The sequence below is a fragment of the Pelodiscus sinensis genome, chromosome 16, assembly GCF_052426305.1.
Source record: "Pelodiscus sinensis isolate ZL-2025 chromosome 16, ASM5242630v1, whole genome shotgun sequence".
NCBI classification, from domain to species: Eukaryota; Metazoa; Chordata; order Testudines; family Trionychidae; genus Pelodiscus; species Pelodiscus sinensis.
In genome coordinates this window covers 4,620,204-4,638,612 of record NC_143067.1, presented here as the reverse complement: position 1 = coordinate 4,638,612, position 18,409 = coordinate 4,620,204, and the positions used below count along the sequence as shown (strand labels likewise).

The 18,409-nt window shown below is 58.2% G+C and overlaps 1 protein-coding gene across 2 annotated transcripts in view; it reads left to right on the top strand.

Moving 5' to 3' along the window:
- The window catches only part of LARP1 (La ribonucleoprotein 1, translational regulator), a 72,168-nt gene that overhangs the window by 32,292 nt on the left and 21,467 nt on the right, over nucleotides 1-18,409 (top strand). For both annotated transcript variants that reach the window (XM_075900603.2, XM_075900602.2), the window contains exons 2-3: nucleotides 13,007-13,068; nucleotides 16,607-16,672. In XM_075900603.2, the coding sequence (XP_075756718.1) occupies nucleotides 13,007-13,068; nucleotides 16,607-16,672 (128 nt within the window). The remainder of the gene's footprint in view (nucleotides 1-13,006; nucleotides 13,069-16,606; nucleotides 16,673-18,409) is intronic.

Sequence of the window (18,409 nt, the reverse complement as noted above, 5' to 3'; positions counted from 1 at the left end):
TGACGCCTTGCTTCTGGGCACGGATGGCTCTGCGGAGTCCCGTCAGCTGCCGTGGAGTGCTGGCTGAGCACACCCATCTGGTGGCGTAGAGAGATTAGGACTATCCGGATCGGAGTCCTTATTGCTTTGAAGCTTACCCCAGTGGGAAAAGTTGCGCCAGTCTCTTTGGCAGCAGGACAACTAGCATTTAGTTGGGCATCTTTAGGTAGCTCCTTAGTGCACGAAGGACGTCCATGCAGCGCCCCGCACGTGCCCGTCCTGTGCTAGTACCCGCTCCGGGTTGGAGTCTGGTTAGTCAATGCCCGCCCTAAACGAGGAATCTGAGCTGGATGGTGGTTCCTGGCAGAAGTGAATTCCCCGGACCTGGGTGCTTTGTCGCTGTAAGCCCCTCGCACGCTGGGCCCCAGCGACCAAAGCGTTTTTGAATGCAGCTGCCGCACCAGGTCGCCGATGGGAGAGCAGGTCCCAGCTGCAGAGGCCCATGACCTTGGGTTGGGCTCGGAATGGAAGGGCCATCTGTTGTGGCCGTTCGCCTGCCCTGCGGAGAAGGTGACCTGCTGCGTGAGGGCTTGCAGCAGCCCACTAGCCGTCGGGCGCTTAGTTCCGAAGTGCTGGGAAACACAGCGGCTTTGCCGTCTGTAGCTGCATCTCTCTCCCCCCCCCTTCCCCCCCCAGCCGCGGGTCACTTGTGTGCAGAGTCTGCCCTTCTCAGCACCGCCCTCTGCTTGGGCTGATGAACTTGGCACTTGGAGGGGCAGGACCTGGAGACCGTGCCTTGGCTCCCCTCCCTCGGGGGTGGTCTTGCCAGCTCATCGTTTTTAGAACTAAATATAGTTGACACACGGCAAGGACTTTCGAGTCACGTGACTGTTTTATCCTCTCCTGGCCGGCCGTCAGCGCTGGGCTCGGGTGTCTGAATGGGTAATAATTAACTGTGAACGAGCTTTGCGCTAGAATTTGGCGGAGGCCCGTGGACTTGTGCAAGGTAGGCAAGAGTGGAGGAGCCGGTCTCCCCTTCCCCAGGCTGTGGGGGTGGCGTCTGTTGGGTCGTCTCCCCCTCCACCGCTCCCGGGCAGCGTGGTCTTGTGCTCTTGCCCTTCCCTGGCCTGGGGGGGTTTCCGGCTCGTGCTGCTCCCTGGGACTGTGAACGATCCGCAAGGAGGAAGATTTGACCCTTAGACTTGCCCGTGACTTTGCCCTCTGGGCAGTCCTGTCTCTCTGGGCTCCTGCTATGAGTGTTGAGGGGGGAACGTGGCGGGGGGGGGGAGGGGGATTGCCCCATTCCAGGGCGGGATCCTCTCTGGGAATTGCCCCCTCCCCGCGCCCTGCCTTGAGTTGCACCGTGTGGCTGTGTCCTCAGGGTGCCTCGCCTCCCTGAGTGACAGCTGAAAAAACACTTGGCTTTTCCCAGGCACTGTCCCGCCGCTCCAGCCCACCTCCTGATGGATGGCCACAGGTGGGGGGGCTAACGTGGCATTCGGCCGGGAGCATGGCTCCCTTGCAGGGGTGACAAGAACCAGCCAGCGTCTGCCCCGTCACTGCCTCCATTAACTCTTTCCTTCGCTGGGTAGCTCTTCCAGGTGCCTTGCCAAGCGTTAGGCTGTGGGCGCTAGTCGGGTTCTTCAGTCCCTTGTCAGGCAGGGGAGGAACCGCTGGTTGTACAACGTGCTGGCAGTGTGTGCGTGAAGGCCGGCCGCTGCCTGGCTCCCCACTTCTGATACAGCCTGTCCTGGGCCCCTGGGTGACCGTGGGAAAGCCAGCGGAAGCACCGTCTGCCATCAGACCCAGCGGGAAGCGTGCAGGGGGCCAGATGCTGCAGCTGCTGCGAGCTTTCCCGGAGAGAACATTTTACATTTTTATTTGAAACAAAAATAAAGCTGCTTCCTCACGCCGCCGTTTCCCTGACACCTCTCGCCCCGGGCGATGGCAGCACCGCAGGGGTTGGTGCCGGGGAGGGCGTGTGCTGCGCACATCTTTGTGAATGCGGCTTTGGAGGAATCCTCGCCGGGGAAGCGCTTAGGTGTGGAATGGGGGGGGGGGGGGGGACTTAGCTTTTCCTCAGATTGCGGCATTTGAAAAACTAATTGTCGCCTTCCCCTTCCTACATGTGCACAGACGAATTCGTAACAGCGCTGCTGCTCGCACTGACGGGAGCCTGTCACGCATCTTAGCCTCAGCCCCTCTGTTGGGGTTTATAACGTGGCCGTAACGCGAGAGGCAAACTTGGTTTTCTTTTTCTAACTGCTTCTTCAGTAAAACTGGTGTAGTCTTCCTGGCTCTTAGCCCCCCCCCCCCCCCCCCCCAGCAGAAAAAACAGAAGTTATTGCTTTGAGCCAGCAGGTAACTGCTTACCGGCATTTGGACAGGTTGTTGGTTAGTAGTCTGTGTGTGTGTGTGTGTGTGTGTGTGTGTGTGGTTGTGCCTCAGTAGTTAAGTTCAAAAACTTGGCGTGTGAGTTCTCTTTGGCAGGTGCTGTTAATGCTAGTGCCTGGCACAGTGGTTCCTCAGCCCTGATTGGTGTGTGCGGGTACTGTTGGGCAACAGGTGAGCGCATGATGTGTGTTGGGGGCTCTTCTTTGTGCCCTCCTTTTCCTCGGTCTCCGCCCTCCCCAGAATACACTTGAAATCTTGTCCATATGATCCTTGTGACCTACCCATGGGGTGAGTTCTCTTTGCTAGTGTGGGGAAGTAGCTATTGATAGGCGATACCTCTTTTGGGGCTAGTACTGTGTTTTGAGAAGTACATGCTTAGGGAATTACTTTAAAGTGCATTAAGTTGTTAACATAGCTCATGGATGTGTCTCTGCAAAGTAAATCAGGTAGAGGTGGAATTGTAGATTGAAGTTGGCTTCCGAGCTCTGTTTGTTTACCTGGCATCTCTGCTGATGCTTCAGTGCAAGTTGGGGTGTGTGGGGAAGCGAGGCTGAACGTTGCACGTCCAAATTCACACAGCTTCTCTCCTAGCTTTGCCATGTGTATCCCCTGTTCAGAGAGGCACGAGGAACGTGCAGAGGTGGGAGTGCAGAAGGAGAATGTTATGGTGCCAAGAGTTAAGGATAACATGTTTTGAATGACAGGAATCCTAACGTTGGTCCAATGTTGGATGGAAATGGTAGTATTCTCACTAATTTAGAAAAGACAGAGGTGTTCAATAACTATTTCTATTTTTGTGTCTGGCAAGTCCTGATAACTCAGATCCAAGAGTTTTAAAAGACCTGGCCTAGAAACATGCTGGGTCATTACAATGTTCAGTAAGGCTTGTAATATTGGGGAAGTTGCAGAAGATGGAAGGAATCTAATGCTGTGCCAATGCTTAAAAAGGTGACCTGGGTAATTAAAGGCTTATCAGTCTGGCATCTTTCATGGGCAAGGTAATGGAGCAGCTGAAAATGGGACCTGACACCGAATTAAAGGAGAATAATGGAATTAATGCCCATCAACTTGGGTTTATGGAAAATAGACCCTGTCAAGTTAATTTGATGAGATCTTTTTTTGTTGAGATTACTGAGGGTAGTCGTGCTGATGTAATAGACTTAAGATTTCTGTAACACATTTGACTTGGTACTGCACGACATTTTGACTCCCCCCTCCCCCCCGAAAGATATAAAATTGGCGCATATTAAATGGATTAAGAGTTGGCTTATTGTTAGGGTCCCAAAATACAGTGTAAACAGGGAATCGCTATTATATTGCAATATGGTTCGAGTGGGATCTTGGAGGGATTGATTTTGGGCCTTGTGCCCGTTAATGTTTTTTAATTTAACGATTTTGGGAGAAAATGTAAAATCCTGGTTTGCAGAGGACCCAGACTGGGGGAATGATAGATAATGACGTGGACAAGTCATGGAAACAGCCGTCTGGAAGAGGGATGTGAACAAATACCTGGTTAACAGGGTACCCCCTAAGTATCACCCTTACCGGGTGATACTTACTGGTTAACCAGCAGCCCTGTGGGGACATTTAACTGATTAAACAGGATTTTACATTCCTAATCTGGGTCACTTAGTAAGATGGACTGGAGCAAACAAGATGCATGTTAACATAGCTGGTGAGGAAGGACGTGTAGGGACAAAATGTAGGTCGTGCTTTCAGGATGGGGGAGGCTTGATCGTGGGAGTCGGCGACTCTGCAGAGAAAACGTGGTGGTTGTGCTGGATAACGAGCTGACGCCGCCCTCCCAGTGCGACACTGTGGCCAAAAGGGCTCAGGCAATCCTGGGCCGCCTACGCGGGACTCTCAGGCGGGCGCGGCGAGGTTACTTGATCTGTGTGGGGGGCGTGGCAGCTGCTAAAATATCGTGTCTGGTTCTGGTCTCCACAGCTCAACAAGAAGGTTGATGAGTTTGGAGAGAGTTGAGAGAAGAGCCATGGGCCGGAGTGAAACATTGAACGATTTGGGGGGCGTCGTGGTGGATTCTCCATGTTCACTTTTACCTCAAGATGGGGGGCTGATTGAAAAGTCTGCTCTAGGGATGATCGGGGGGAAGCTCTCTGGCGTGGGCTACGCAGGTCGCCGTATCTGAGCTCAGTGGCCTCTCGCGTCCTGGGGCTCTCTGGATCTCAGACTGGTCGTGAAGAGGGGAAAGCAGATGAGCAGTTGCCTGCTGCACGGCCTGGAGTGGGGGCGCATCCATCCAGACAGGGTGTGCAGTAGCCGGGCCTCTGAGCTCTCCCCGTCAGCCATTTTGTGTTTGGAAGGGGTGGGGTGTCTCCCCTTTCTGGGGTGGCCGTTGGTTCCTGGCGGTGGCTGGGGAGAGACGGGAGCCGCTTCCAAGTCTCCTTGCGCGATCCCATGGTTCGGAGAGATGCCAGTGCTGTCCCTGGTTATCTTGCTTTAGGGTGCAGGGGTCGGGCTAATTCTCCCCCACGGCTGCTGTGCAAGTGGGTTGGGGGTGAGGGCTTCCCTTGCAGAGGGAGAAGACAGCTGCAGGGAGTAGGGGCGACTGAGGAAGGACATGGCGGGGGGGGGGGGGGCAGTCACATAGCCAGTCTCTCGGGGCGGGGTGGGGACTAATTCCCAGGCTGCCCGGGGTCTCTGGTCCCACCCGCTGAAGGGCTGCGAAACTCTCCAGCTCAGCTCCCCGTTTGAACGCAAGGGGTGGCGACGGGCCGCTGAGGCCTGTCTGTGCTTGCAGTTGAGATGGATGTTGCTTCGTCTCTCGGGTGTGGAGCAAATTCCCCCAGGAGCGCCGTAGCTAGGCCAGTCTCACCTGGCGTGGGCCCAGCGAGGCCGAGGTGGGTGACCTGCCCTGTGGGAAGCAACAGTGCCGCCAGCGATCAAACCTACCGGCCCTCCGAGCGGCCTGCCGCCATCTTCAGACGCTTCAGCCCTGTTCCCCCAGCAGGCATGGCCCGCGGGGCTGGAGATCTGAGCCCCGGGCGCTGGGAGGGGGGGGTCTCCTGTATGCTCCCTGTGTCCGGTGATTTCTAGCCTGTGAGCCTTGCCGCAGCCGCATAATTGAAATCCGGTGGGGAACCTAAGGCCTGGGGGGCTGGATGCAGCTGGGGCTCCTCCCCGGCATCGGGGAGCCTGTGCTGGCACTCCAGCCCCCCCACTGTTCCCCCATGGGGCTGGAGTGCACAAAGTCCACTAGCTGAGCCCAGGTGCTGGTGTGTGAGGGGCAGTGTGTGTGGGGTTTTTTTTTTTTTGCACTTTTCACTTGTGTGCGGCCACCGAGTGATTTTTTTTTTTCTTCTTCCTATGGGTCAGTGGCCCCCAACCCAAAAATGGCCCCCGACCCCCGATTTTAAATTGTACGTTGTAGAGAGGTGCCAGCAGCTCCCTGTGGCAGGACTTGCGATGGGTCCGTCTGCTCTCCGAGTTGCGGCACGTTGGCTTTCCGTGCCTGCAGCCTGTCTCGCCGCTGCCGAACAGGTGTCGGCCAAGCCTTGGTGAGGCTGTTCCGCGGTGTGGGCTAGGACAAGGCCGTGTGCTCGGCTCCGACTTAAGCAGCCCTGCAGCCCCACGATGCACTGCCTCGCCTTTGGAAACTGGCCCAGACGATCCGCTTCCCCCTTCCTGCCAATGTCCCTGTGCCCGCATCTCCTTTAAAGTTACCTTGCACATGCCAGACTGGATCAGACCAGATGTGCATCGTGTCCAGTGTCCTCGCCCTCGAGAAGGGCGTGCAAGGAATTCTCGAAGCGATCGCTTTGGGATAAGCCGAGGGAAGCCTGCGTCCGTGGTCCACGTATGCTCTGGATCCTGGGGGCTACCTGGGGATCTTCTCCTGAGCCCGTCTTGTGTCTCCCCAAGTTTTTCTGCCTGCCTACGTATGTCCATCCGAAGGGGAAACCCATCGCTGGGGAGCAGCCGCAGCGCCCGCCTCGCGTGTCCCGGCATGTTGCTGCTTCCCTTTCTCAGAAGGAAAATGTGTGTTGCATTTGGGAGGGAGCCTTCCCACTGTACACCCCCATGGCTTGGGGAAAGCTGTTTGCAGCCACACCGCGCTGGCGGCCCTGGGCAGGGAGCAGGCAGAAAGGGGGGACAGCCTGGTGGGAGCTGGCGCTTAATCCCCTCCCAACAAAGAGCCACACTTCCAGCCAAGTCCCTGGCTGGTGGAAATGAGTCTTTCTGCAGCTCAGGATGAGTGCTCGGAGCAGCCCCCTCTGTGGTGCCCCCTCCCTCCAGCCCCCACCGGTTAACCTTAACCCTCACCCGTTAAGGGTAAGTTTAAGCAGTTAACTGGTGAAACATTCCCATCCCTAGCCTGCATGTGCACAAGAACAGCCAGAGTGGGTCGTAGCAGTGGGCCATCCAGTCTGGAGTCCTGTCTTTTGACGGGCTAGTGCCAGGGGCCCCAGAGCGAACGAGCAGAACGGGGGATTTAACGAGTGATCCGTCCAGTCCCAGTGTCTGGCAGTCGGGTTTAGGGACACCCGTAAGATGGGGTTGCATTTCTGATTGTTTTGGCTAATAGCCGTTGATGGATTCATCCTTTTCCATTAACTTATCTAGTTCTTTTTCGACCCTCACTGTAAATTTCTGGCATTCACAATATCCCTCGGCAGTGAGTTCCACCGGTTGATTCTGCATCGTGTAAAGAAATGCTTCCTATCTTGTGTTAAACTTGCTGACTCCTAACTTCCTTAAGTGACCTCAAGTTTGTGTATTGTGTGAAGGGGTAAGTTACACGGCCTTGTGCATCTTCTACACACCAGTCATGATACTATAGACCTCATCCATATCCCATTTAGTCCGCTCTTTAACAAGAGTGGGATTGTGCAGCTTAGACATCTCCTCTCCTGTTCCATACCTCTCACTATTTTTGGTGCTCTTCTCTGTACTACTTCCAGTGGGCGTACCATGGGTTTATATAGTGGTAAAGTGGTGTGTTCTCTTATCTATCCGTTTCTGAACAGTGTTATCTTTTGACAGCTGCTGCACACAGAGCAGATGTTTTCAAAGAAGTATCCTGCGGCACCAAGATCTCTTTTGTAGGAGTAGTTGGGGTTGTGTTTTCCAGCGTGCGTTACCTTGTGTTTCTCAGCATTGAATTCCACTTGCCGTCTTGCTGCCCCGGCACCCAGTTTTTTCAGATCCCTTTGTAATTTTTTGCAGTCAGCTTTGGTCTCAACTACCTGGAATGTTTGTGCCATTTGCAAACTCGGCAGTCTCGCTGTTGGCCTCCGTTTCCAGATGTGTTTAAAAAGCATTTGTCCTAGTACTGATCCTTGGGCGTCTCCATTATTTACCCTCTTTCCATTCTGAACACTGACTATCGGTGCCTACCCTCTGCTTCGGCTTCTGATCTCTGAGAGGATCTTTCCTCTTATTCCAGGGCTGTCCACTGTGCTTAAGAGGTTTTTGGTGAGTGATCTCTCAACAAAGGCTTTCTGAAACTCCCAAGTACCCTGTACCCTGTGGTTCACCCTCCTCCGCTTTTTGACCCTCTCTGAGGTCTAGTGGCTTGGTGAGGCAGGGGACTGGACTCGATGACCTCTCGAGGCCCCTTCCAGCCCTCGTATTCTATGATTTCCCGTTACACTAACCATGTTGACTCTTCCTCTTCCCCTCCCCAACAAATGGTGTTAATCTGTGTGTCTGATAGTTCTGCTCTTTACTAGCATTTCAGCTGGTCCTGGGGATGTTACACTTGTTTTTAACATTTTAAAACTGTGTAAATGATCTGGTTAACCGGCTGGCAGCGCTCCGTGGACGGAGGCTGCTCTGACTGGGCCAGGTACTAGTTAGCTGGTTACCTCTTTACATCCCTGCCTGATACTGAAGTTAGGTGTACCAGCCGTAATTGCCAGGATCACCTCTGGAGCCTTCTTTAAAAATTGGCATTGCATTCCCTACCTGGTGCAGGGGCCGATTGTAGATGGTGGGTTAGGCACCACACTTCTGTAACTGTGCAGTGCCTGTGGCAGCTTCATCCTTTGGGACTGTCCCACCTCGTTTTCTGGGGATTTCAGACTGTGTCCACACTGGTGCAGTCTGCTAGTGGAGATGGGCCAAGCCACAGTTTGTGTTTCCCACGCAACGAAGCTGCATTGCACTGGGACAGATAACGGTGGCGTTGTGTCTGGACTAAGGGTTTGCACAGGTGGCTGTAAGTGGGGCACATTTGGCTTAAGTTAAGGATGGTTTCTAATTCTCACTTGACGTGCTGAAAGAGTGTGACACACCATGGGCCTCTGGCTGGTTTTGCTTTTAGACTGTATAAAGCTGATTAAAGACTCTGAAAAATGATTTTACTTGCTTTGTAGAAATATCCTGTGTGGGGGATCTGTTCTTCCTTGTTTTTGCGGGAGTCTTAGTGTACCTGTCTGGGTCCTGCTGCCAATTCCCTTGGTTGCAGAGATGAAGGGCGAGAGAGAAGTTGCTTTTGACTTAACACAGACCTCCTTTCTCCAAAGTGTCCTGTGGGTGTTGGAGTAAGAGAGCGCCACAAACATACAAAACCACCAGGATTAAACAGGCTGATTCGGGATATACCTAAAAGAGCACGAGCGCCGCACCCCACTTGCTCCATCAAGCAGCTGCTGCCTGAGTCGCCTAGCCAGGGCGACTCTTGAGTGAGTGCAAATTGGTCTGATCCAACATGGCAAGTCTCTAGTCTGCTGTCCCGCCTCTGGTAGCTGCTGCTCAGGAATTCTTGCACCACCCTCTGAATAGATAGTGCAGGAATAAGCGGTCTAGAGAGAGCACTCTTTGAAACACCCCGTCCCAGCAGTTTGCTAGATCGTGTTGTACAGGCAAGGTGCCGAAACGCTTCCCTGTACAAAGGATTCCTCAAGGCGCACTTGCCTCTCCCTTGTTTGCAGCAGGCCTGCAGTATTCACGGGGGAAGGCCCCTGGGGATGCAGAAGTGGCGCTTTTCTCCAGTTCAGTTGTGTTCCGGTTTGGCCGAGAGATGAACTCTCTCTAGCTCCTTCCTTGGGCCGGCCTTGGCAGGCTGCTAGAATGGCCGACCGCCTACGGCTGGGCCAACCTCGCTGCTGCAGCGGCACGTCCCTGCCCTGGGAGCTGCCGGAGTAGCTGGATGATTGTGGGGAGGGGGAGCCGAGCCCTGTAGACTCCTCGTGCCTGCGCCCAGGCACCGCGCAGAACATGAGTAAGTGGTCCCCGAAGGCCAGGGGGATGACGGGGGTGAGGTCCCTGTCCAAATATCTGCATTAGAAATCTTGTTAGACCCTTCAAGTGCTGGCCTTTTGCAAGGAGCCAAAGGGAGTTGGGAGTGCAGGGGGCCCAACTCCCGTTGGATTTCAGCGGGCAAAGAGCACCAGCTATCTTAGGTGCTTTTGAAACGCCCGGGCCCAGCAGACGCCGTGGGGGTTACGGCCTCTTCCGCCCTGTCTGCCAGGCGGCTCCTTGCAAGCCGCTGAGCAGGCCGTCACCTGCACAGCCAGTGCCGCGGCGCCAGGGTCTGGCCAGCTCTGTGGATTGAGTCAAGCCGTTGTCAGCCGCTTGTGGAAGGCGAAGTCGGGCTGGCTAAGCCCCGTGGTGATTTCCCCAAGCAGGCGGTAAGCGGGGCTGTGAACGTGTCACCGGGTAACTACTGCGCTTGATGCTTCTCCATCTCCCTTTACGATTAAACTCCACCTGGGGCCTGCTGGCCCGGCTCTGGGCTGGTGGCTGAGATTCCCGGGTGGGGTGGTGGTCGGCAGCACCCCCCCCCCCCATCCACGGGCCAAACGCTGCGCAGTGTCGCCGGCAGGGTTCTACACGGTGGTTGTTTTTACCCGCGGTTGCCGGGCCTCACTCTGCCGCGCGATGGATCTCCAAAGCCGGTTGCAAAGGCTAGCTCCTCTGGGGAGCGGGGTGTCCCTGGTGTCCCTTCCAGCGGCTGCAGTAGCACTTAGTCGAAAGGTCCTGACAGCCCGCGGGGACTCCCCCGCCTCGGACGCTGTGCTCAAGCCATTCCGGAAAGCCGAAGCAGGGGTCGCGTTCTCTCCCCCCACTGAAATGTCCTGCCAGGAAACAGCCAGGCCCAGAAGCAGCGGGGCTGTGCCTGGGAATTCCCCACGAGCGAGGGCGGGGTGGTGGAGAGAGCCGTGGGCTGTGACTTGAGCCTGCGTGTCCCTCACCCCGTCTCTGACTTGGTCTGGAGCAAAAATCACTTTTTTTTTTTTTTTTTTTTCCTCGGGCCCTTCCCACCCTGTGTCTTTCGGCAGTGCGGGGTGGGGACCTTCTCGGGGCAGTGTTTGTACAGCGCCTAGCGCGCTGGGCCCAGGCTGCGTTCTGGCCCCGGCCGGGCCAGTAATACTAAGCAGGCCCGTGGTAATCCAGGCGGGCGTTGCCGGTGTCCCTCCACGGAGCTGCGCCTTGGAGCTCGGTGCAGCACTGGAGTCCAGGCTGTTTGAGCCCAGCAAATGGTGCACTCCGGTGACTTTGCATTTGGAGCAGGCTTCTAGCTGAAGGGGACCCCGCCCTCTCCTCAGGGTGCGAGCTGCCCTATCAGTGCCTGCAGCGTACCCGTTTGGGCCGGGTGGCTTTCTGCAGGGCCGGCGTGGGCGGGGACTGTGTCCCCCGCACGTTGGCTGGGCTGGTTTTCTCTCCGTCCCTGTGCGTGCCGGCGAGTAGCAGCGCTGGACACGGTCCAGTGCGGCGCGTGGTCCTGGGCCGGGTGTGGGATAAATGCGCCGACAGGGCCGCGGGATTCAGGCCCTGGTCTACGTTGGAATTGGTGCGTGGCTCTGACAGGCCCGTGCAGACGGGTAACAGGAGCTACTTACGGGTGGTGCCGGGACCCGCTCAGCAGCCTTTGTGCTCCCAGGAATCAGCCAGGAGTGGCCAGCCCGAGCCTTCGGTGACGTGGTGCCAACGCTCCCTGGCACCCTGCGTCCACGGGCACCAGAGCCGCCCCGTGGGCCCAGTACAGAGGAAGCTTGGGTTAGTGCAGACAATCCAGGCTAGGGATGTAAAATCCCGTGTAACCGGTTCAGCAATTAAGGGGGGCTGCAGCGGCAGCCTCTCCTCCCCCCACCCCACCACGGATGGGCGTCTGGAACTCGTGGGCAGCAGCCGCTCTGGAGGCCAGGGCAGGGCCTGTGGGGTTGAGCTGCCCATGGCGGAAGGGGAGCTGCACCAGCCCCCACCGGTTATCTGGTGAAACGTTCACATCCCTAACCCAGGCAGGGGTCGGTCCGGCATGCGCCGTGGGCGGGACGGGCCTCGCTGGCAGGTCTCCCTGCACGTTGGTTTAAAAAACCCCTTGAGATCTTTGCGACCCAGCCCTGGCAAGCGGCTGCACGTTGTTTAACGCCCTCTCCTGCCACCGCATTGGGCCCGCCAGGCTGGCTTCGGCCGCCTCAGTTCCTCCCCATCATGGCTCCCTGGCGGCCGCGTGCCTATGTTGGTAACCAGGCCATGCACCAGCTGGCTGGGTCATGCTCCCTCCGCTGTCAGTGTGTGTGTGGGCGGGGGGGGGGGGCTCTCATCTCCCCTTTGGCATGGCGAACGCGTCCTCGATCCCTTTGTCCGGAGATGGCGATTGGCGATGGGGCCGTGCCGGACGCTCTCTCCAGCTACATCTTCGTGGAGCAGAGAGCTTGAGGCTCACGGCCGGAGTGCAGCCCTTCTCAAAGCCACCCCTCCCCTCCTCTCCACACCGTGCTTCTGCCACCTCTGCCCGGCCAGGGAGCCGTGTTCCCTCCTCGCAGACGGAAATGAGGACCTGGCCCCCTGTGCTTGTTCCTTTAGCCTCCCTCCTGCTAGCTGGGGAAGAGGGAGCGGGCCTCTCCTAGTGCTGTCCTGCTGAGGGTGCTGCGGGGCACCTGAGGGCCTAGCTGTGACATTAGTGGGCCACATGGGTTGTGGAGGGTCTCATTGAATTCAGGGCGCGGGATTGCAGTGTGGGGGGGAGCTACTGGGACCGTAACGGCCGGGTGGGGTTGGGGGTCCCTCCCGGATACACCAGTCTCTGTGGAGGTTTGAGTCTTTCTGCCCTGCCTGCAGAGGGAGGGGGCTGGGGGACTCTCCGGGGAGGGAGCTGGCTTGTTTTAGGCGATGGCAGAGGGGACCGATCCATCCAACCTGTCCCCTTGATTCCACTTCCTCCTGGCATCTCCTCCTCTCCCGGGGGGCGGTTGCTTCTGGGTACGGCTGTGCGCGGCAGGTCTGTGCCGTGCGCGAAGGCCGGGCCGCGATCTGTTCCTAGTGCCGGGGCGGAGTGCCCGTCTGTGCTGGATTGGTAGCTGGTATCCCAGGGCTGGGGTTGGTCTCAGCTGGACTAACACGTCGTCCTGCGCTGTGCGGACTCGGCTCGGCACCTAGACCTGCTCCCAGGTTGCACGGTGCCAGGGCTTGGACCCGACCCTGGCTGGCTGACTGGCGTGTGTATGGAAGGGGGCGTGCAGACCTACCCACGTAGCTCTGAGACGGGCGACTTCCCTCCAGGCACGGTGGGGAAAAGGAGCCCTTGAGCAGATCGGGGGAGGGACTCTGGCCCCGGCGGGTCAGGAACTTGGCTATGTGACCTCCTCTCTCTCCTGCCCGTTGGGTGAGTGCTCTAGCCCCCCGTGGCATTCGGGTATTAATGCCTCGGTTTCTCCTTTCACAGAACAGACCACTCCAGCCAAAGTGGTGAAGGCGGCAAACCCCAGGCAGCGGAAAGGAAGCAAGGTACGTCTGCCTCTTGCTGGGAGCGGGGTGAATCTGGCTCGCGCTGCTGGCTGTATGCACTGCAGGACCGTTTAGAGGCCCAGTGTGCTGTGTCTGTACGGATGTGTCATTGATCGACCGTGTAACAGGCTGAAAATGTTAGTTACACATGGAGTGGCAGCCAGCTCCCCGGGAACCGGTGCCGCCCTGCTCCAGGGGGCTGGCTGCTGTCCTGCCCTGCTGCCTCAGATACAGAGGACATAAGAACGGCCATACTAGGTCGGTCAGACCAATGCCAGGTGCCCCAGTGGGAGTGAATCGAACAGGGAATGATCACGCGATCTCTCTCCTGCCATCCATCTCCACCCTCTGGCAGACAGAGGCTCCAGACTTAAACCTCCATTAATGGACTTAACCTCCATGAATTTATCTAGTTCTCTTTTAAACCCTGTTATAGTCCTGGCCTTCACAACCTCCTCAGGCAAGGAGTTCCACAGGTTGACTCTGCGCTGAGTGAAGAAGAACTTCCTTTGGTTTGTTGAAACTTGTTGCCCGTTAATTTCATTTGGTGACCCCTAGTTCTTATATTATGGGAACAAGTAAATAACTTTTCCTTATTCACTTTCTCCGCACCACTCATGATTTTATAGCCCTCTATCATATCCCCCCTTAGTCTCCTCTTTTCCAAGCTGAAAAGTCCTGCTCTCTTTAATCTCCTCATATGGGACCCGTTCCAAACCCCTCATCGTTTTAGTGCAGGGGCAGCTCCCCAGGAGGCAAATTGGGAGCTGTGTGGGGCCATGTTGTTGTTTACCTGTTTACATGGCTACGCTCTTACCTCCCTAGTAGGGAACCGCAGTCCCTGCTCCCCAGAGCAAATAGTCTTAAACAGGGCAGGCAAATCATTAAGGGGGACGAGACTTGCCCCGGATCACCTGGCAGCTCAGTGACAGAGCTAGGACTAGAACCCAGGTCTCCTGACTCCCAGATGGCTGCTCTGTCCACTAGGCCGCAGTACCTCCTGTGCCAGATGGCGCAGTGTTTTGTTAAGCCCCCGGGGAGCAGGCTGGGGGGTCTGACCAGGGCACGTTTGCACTCCCTGGCAGCCAGGGACAACGACTCACCTGGGCACCCTGCAGTTACGGGTAAGGATGTCAAATATCGACTAAACGAGTAATGAAAGAGTTGACGCATTTTGCAGGGACTATTGGATGGGTCGGTCGGGCGGCGCTGCCTTCCAGGTGTAGCAGCAGCCCGGCGAAAGCGCCGGGTGGATCCCCGGCTGATCCGGGCTGCGTGTGGCGCTGCCGCTTTCCGGCGCCGTGTGGATCCCCGGCTGATCCGGGCTGCGTGTGGCGCTGCCGCTTTCCGGCGCCGCGTGGATCCCCGGCTGATCCGGGCTGCGCGGGGCGCTGCCGCTTTCCGGCGCCGCGTGGATCCCCGGCTGATCCGGGCTGCGTGGGGCGCTGCCGCTTTCCGGCGCCGCGTGGATCCCCGGCTGATCCGGGCTGCGCGTGGCGCTGCCGCTTTCCGGCGCCGCGTGGATCCCCGGCTGATCCGGGCTGCGCGTGGCGCTGCCGCTTTCCGGCGCCGCGTGGATCCCCGGCTGATCCGGGCTGCGCGTGGCGCTGCCGCTTTCCGGCGCCGCGTGGATCCCCGGCTGATCCGGGCTGCGCGTGGCGCTGCCGCTTTCCGGCGCCGCGTGGATCCCCGGCTGATCCGGGCTGCGCGTGGCGCTGCCGCTTTCCGGCGCCGCGTGGATCCCCGGCTGATCCGGGCTGCGCGTGGCGCTGCCGCTTTCCGGCGCCGCGTGGATCCCCGGCTGATCCGGGCTGCGTGTGGCGCTGCCGCTTTCCGGCGCCGCGTGGATCCCCGGCTGATCCGGGCTGCGCGTGGCGCTGCCGCTTTCCGGCGCCGCGTGCAGCCTGGGGACTTGAACAGGGTTCAGAAAAGAGCCAGAGAGATTCATGGAGGTTGGGTCCGTCGGCGGCTGGTGTCCCTGGCCTCTGTTGGTCTGGGGCTGGGAATGGGCGCCGGGGGAAGGATCTCTGGATGGCTCCCTGGTCCCTCCCTCTGGGGCAGCTGGTGCTGGCCGCTGTCGGCAGGCAGGACCCTGGGCCGGATGGGCCTTTGGTCTGACCCAGCCTGGCCGTCCATGGTGTTCTGACTCTCGTTTTTAAACAATCCAAGTCCTCTGCTGGAGAGCATCAGACCGTTGCCCGAGGTGTCGTGTGCCTCCTCCCTGAGTGCTCCGGGGTCCCGCGCTCCCCTCTGGCTGCTGATCCTCGGCGAGCTGCGGCGCTTGCCCAGAGCGTGCTCTTCCGGCAGCTTTCCCCGCCCGAGTGTCCCTCCCGTTTGTCCCCGCCCGGCCCCTCTTGTTCTCCCAGAGCCCGGCTTGCAGACTCGCCAGTACGCTGGGGAGCTGCCTACGAAGCCAGAGGCTTCCCCGGCCAGGGAAGGCGCGTGAAGGGTGGCGGAGAGTGGCCGTGGGGGCGGGATTGAAACCAGATGCCTGCTCCTGCCCTCCGCTGAGCACAGTGCTCTGGGCTGCTGCTGGCACGAGGAGCTGGCGGCGCTTGATGGCTGTTATGCTGTTCCTGGGCGCGCTCCCGGGGTCCTCTGCCGCCAGGTGGCAGGACTTCCCGCGGTGCCCAGCCGGATGAACGGCACGGCCAGCCCCCGCGCCCTTCCGAGCCCCGGGCAAGGGGGAGCAGGAAACCCCGGAGCCTGGCCGCTGTGGTCTGACCCCGCCGGGCGGCACCGAGCAAGGGAGGCGTTCCAGGCAGCCGACTGCAGAAATCCAGGGGATTTGGAGCCGGGTAACGAGATGGCCAGGCGGTCGGGCAGGCCCACGGTAGCGAGGGTGCAAAGAGCAGCGTGGGAAGCGGCTGGCTGTGTTTGCTGCATGGCTCGTCTGGGTGAGCCGTCGGGCCGGGCTCGGACCTCGCCCTCGTAGCTCTGAGCGGGTGTCGGAGCTGGGAGGCGCAGGGCTGGTAGCCGGAGCAGGCTCCTCCACCAGCGGGAAGCAGGAAGGCACCGCGGCCTGCCCGGCGTGAGTCTGGCTTGCAAGAATAAGGGGCCATCCTCCGCCCCCAAGGCAGCGCCTGTCAAAGCCTCGGCCAGGGCGCGGCTACGTGGCCCTTGCAGCTCGCTGCCCAGGAGGTCGAGATCAAGCGAAATAGGGTTGAAGAGGGATTCTGTGGATCAGCACGAGCCACGGTTCTGAGACGGGATTCTAAGAATCGGAAGCCCCAAGGCTTCAGGGCACGAAGCCCACTCTGATCCCGGGGGGGGCTGGACTCGGTGAGGTCTCTTCCAGCTCCGCGATGCTGTGTAGGCAGCAGTCTCCCCCTCGGGCCTGTTGCTCCACCAGAGATGTTTCTTGTCGCTTTCTCGGAAGCATCTGGGGAGAGGGGCGGCCGGTCCGGTCCCCAGCTGGGGCCGTGTGCTCTGGCAGGGGAGGGGGAGACGGGCCTGTTGGACGCAAGGGGGCAGCCGTTCCGAGCCAGGGCTTGAGCTCGCTGCACTGACCCGCTCTCTGTTTTGTGCTTGAATGAAGGTCGGCGACTTCGGTGATGCCACGAACTGGCCGACCCCTGGAGAAATAGCCCACAAGAGCGTGCAGGTAAGCAGCCCGGCGCTGGGAACCCACCGCTGTCCCGTGCAGCGACTTGGGCGCTTTCCCTGGCCAACGAGGGGGGCCCCACGTGGGTCTGAAGGCAGAGAGCTCTGGACCGGTTCCCTGTGGGCTTTTCTCTCCGAAATGCTCTGCCAGCTGCAGTCCCCTTCGTCCCGCCCCAGTGCCTGTGACCGATGACAGCGCAGACGGTTGGATCAGGGTCTGGGAGAGTTGCCGGCCAGCCCCGTCGTGGTCCTACCCGCCGCGGTGGGAAAAGCCAGGCGGCTGCTCCCTGGGACGCTAGCCGCGCACAGCTGTGCCCTGTGGGTGTGGGTCTTACCTGGACTTCTCGGTGCCGCAGATTCGAACGCCTTTAACAGGGGAGGGTGCGAGTTGCTTTCCTTCGCTTTGCTTTCCCTCCAGACAGGTCTGTCATGGCTCCTTCCCCACTCTGGCATGATAAATGCAGAAGTGGGGGCCAGCAAGTGTACCCTAAAGCCTTATCTACCAGGCTTTGGTATAAAACTTCCCCCAAGATCTTAAAAACCTAGATCTTGGGAATAAAACTTCCGCTGCCACCACCCAAATGTTGCTAAAGAAACCAGGGGAAAGATCATTTGGGAAATCTTCCCCCTAAGACAAAAATCAGGGCACACCATTAACCACTGCCAGGTTAATAAAAGAAAAGAAAGAACTTTTATTATTACAACAATATTCTGGTTGCAAGTATAATGACTGGAGAGGAAGGTAACAAAATATACTCATGGAGAAACTCCATGGGCCTAGAACTTAGTTACAAAGAAAAGCCAAACCATCTTTTAAGCAGTGCCAGATCTCAGATCCCATACCCAATCCATAACACAATAAAACCTAACGAAACTACCTAAACTTTACCCTACGTACAGAAAATGAAGAATGGTGCCTTGGAGAGAGAGAGAGAGAGAGAGGCATGCTTGTCCCTCTCTAGCTGCAGAGAACTCTCAGAGAGACCAAAGGGAGAAAAGAAAAAAACCCAAATTCCTTTGTCCCAGTTTGAAAAGTCCCACCTACATTCCTATTGGCCACTCCACCTGGCTAGGTGTAGTTAACCCCTTAATGCCCAGGCTGCTGGCTAACCCTCATAATCATGACAAGGTCGGCCTGTTTCCCTGCGCCCTTCTCGGGGCCGGTTTTCCTCTTGCTCGCTCGCTTACTCTCCGTACTGCTTTCTACCACCTGCCCCGTTAGCCTTCAGCTGCTGCTCCTCTTCCCTGGGCTGCCCACCCCCTTCCACATCTCTGTGCTCTGCTCCCCTTTCATGGGTCCCCTCAGTCTCTCTGGTTCGCTGGTCTTGACAGCCTTCCGGGGGCCAGAGGACTTGCAGGGCCCCTGCTGCCCACAGGCAGGTCTGGAAACAAACTGCTCACCGGCTGTTGCTTAGATTCCTCGCAAGGTGATGTGTCTGCACCCTGCCTGGGAGAGTCTGTCTCCAGTCGGCTCCTGCTGGTGGATTCCTGAGTCGGAAGCGCCCTCTGGTTACTGGAAAGGAGCAGCCATGGTCTCTTGGTTAATGTGTCTTATAAAGACCTTTTACCCAGTGCCGGTCTCAGCTGCTCACCCAGCGGCAGCGTGAAATCGGCCCGGGATTGGCCGTTCCCTGTGACCCGCGGGGCGCGGTGGCGGGGCCCTGAAATTGACTGAGCACCGCGGGCTGAGGCTGCGCTCAGCCTCTCCCCGAGGGCGCAGCGTTAGCTGGATGTGTCG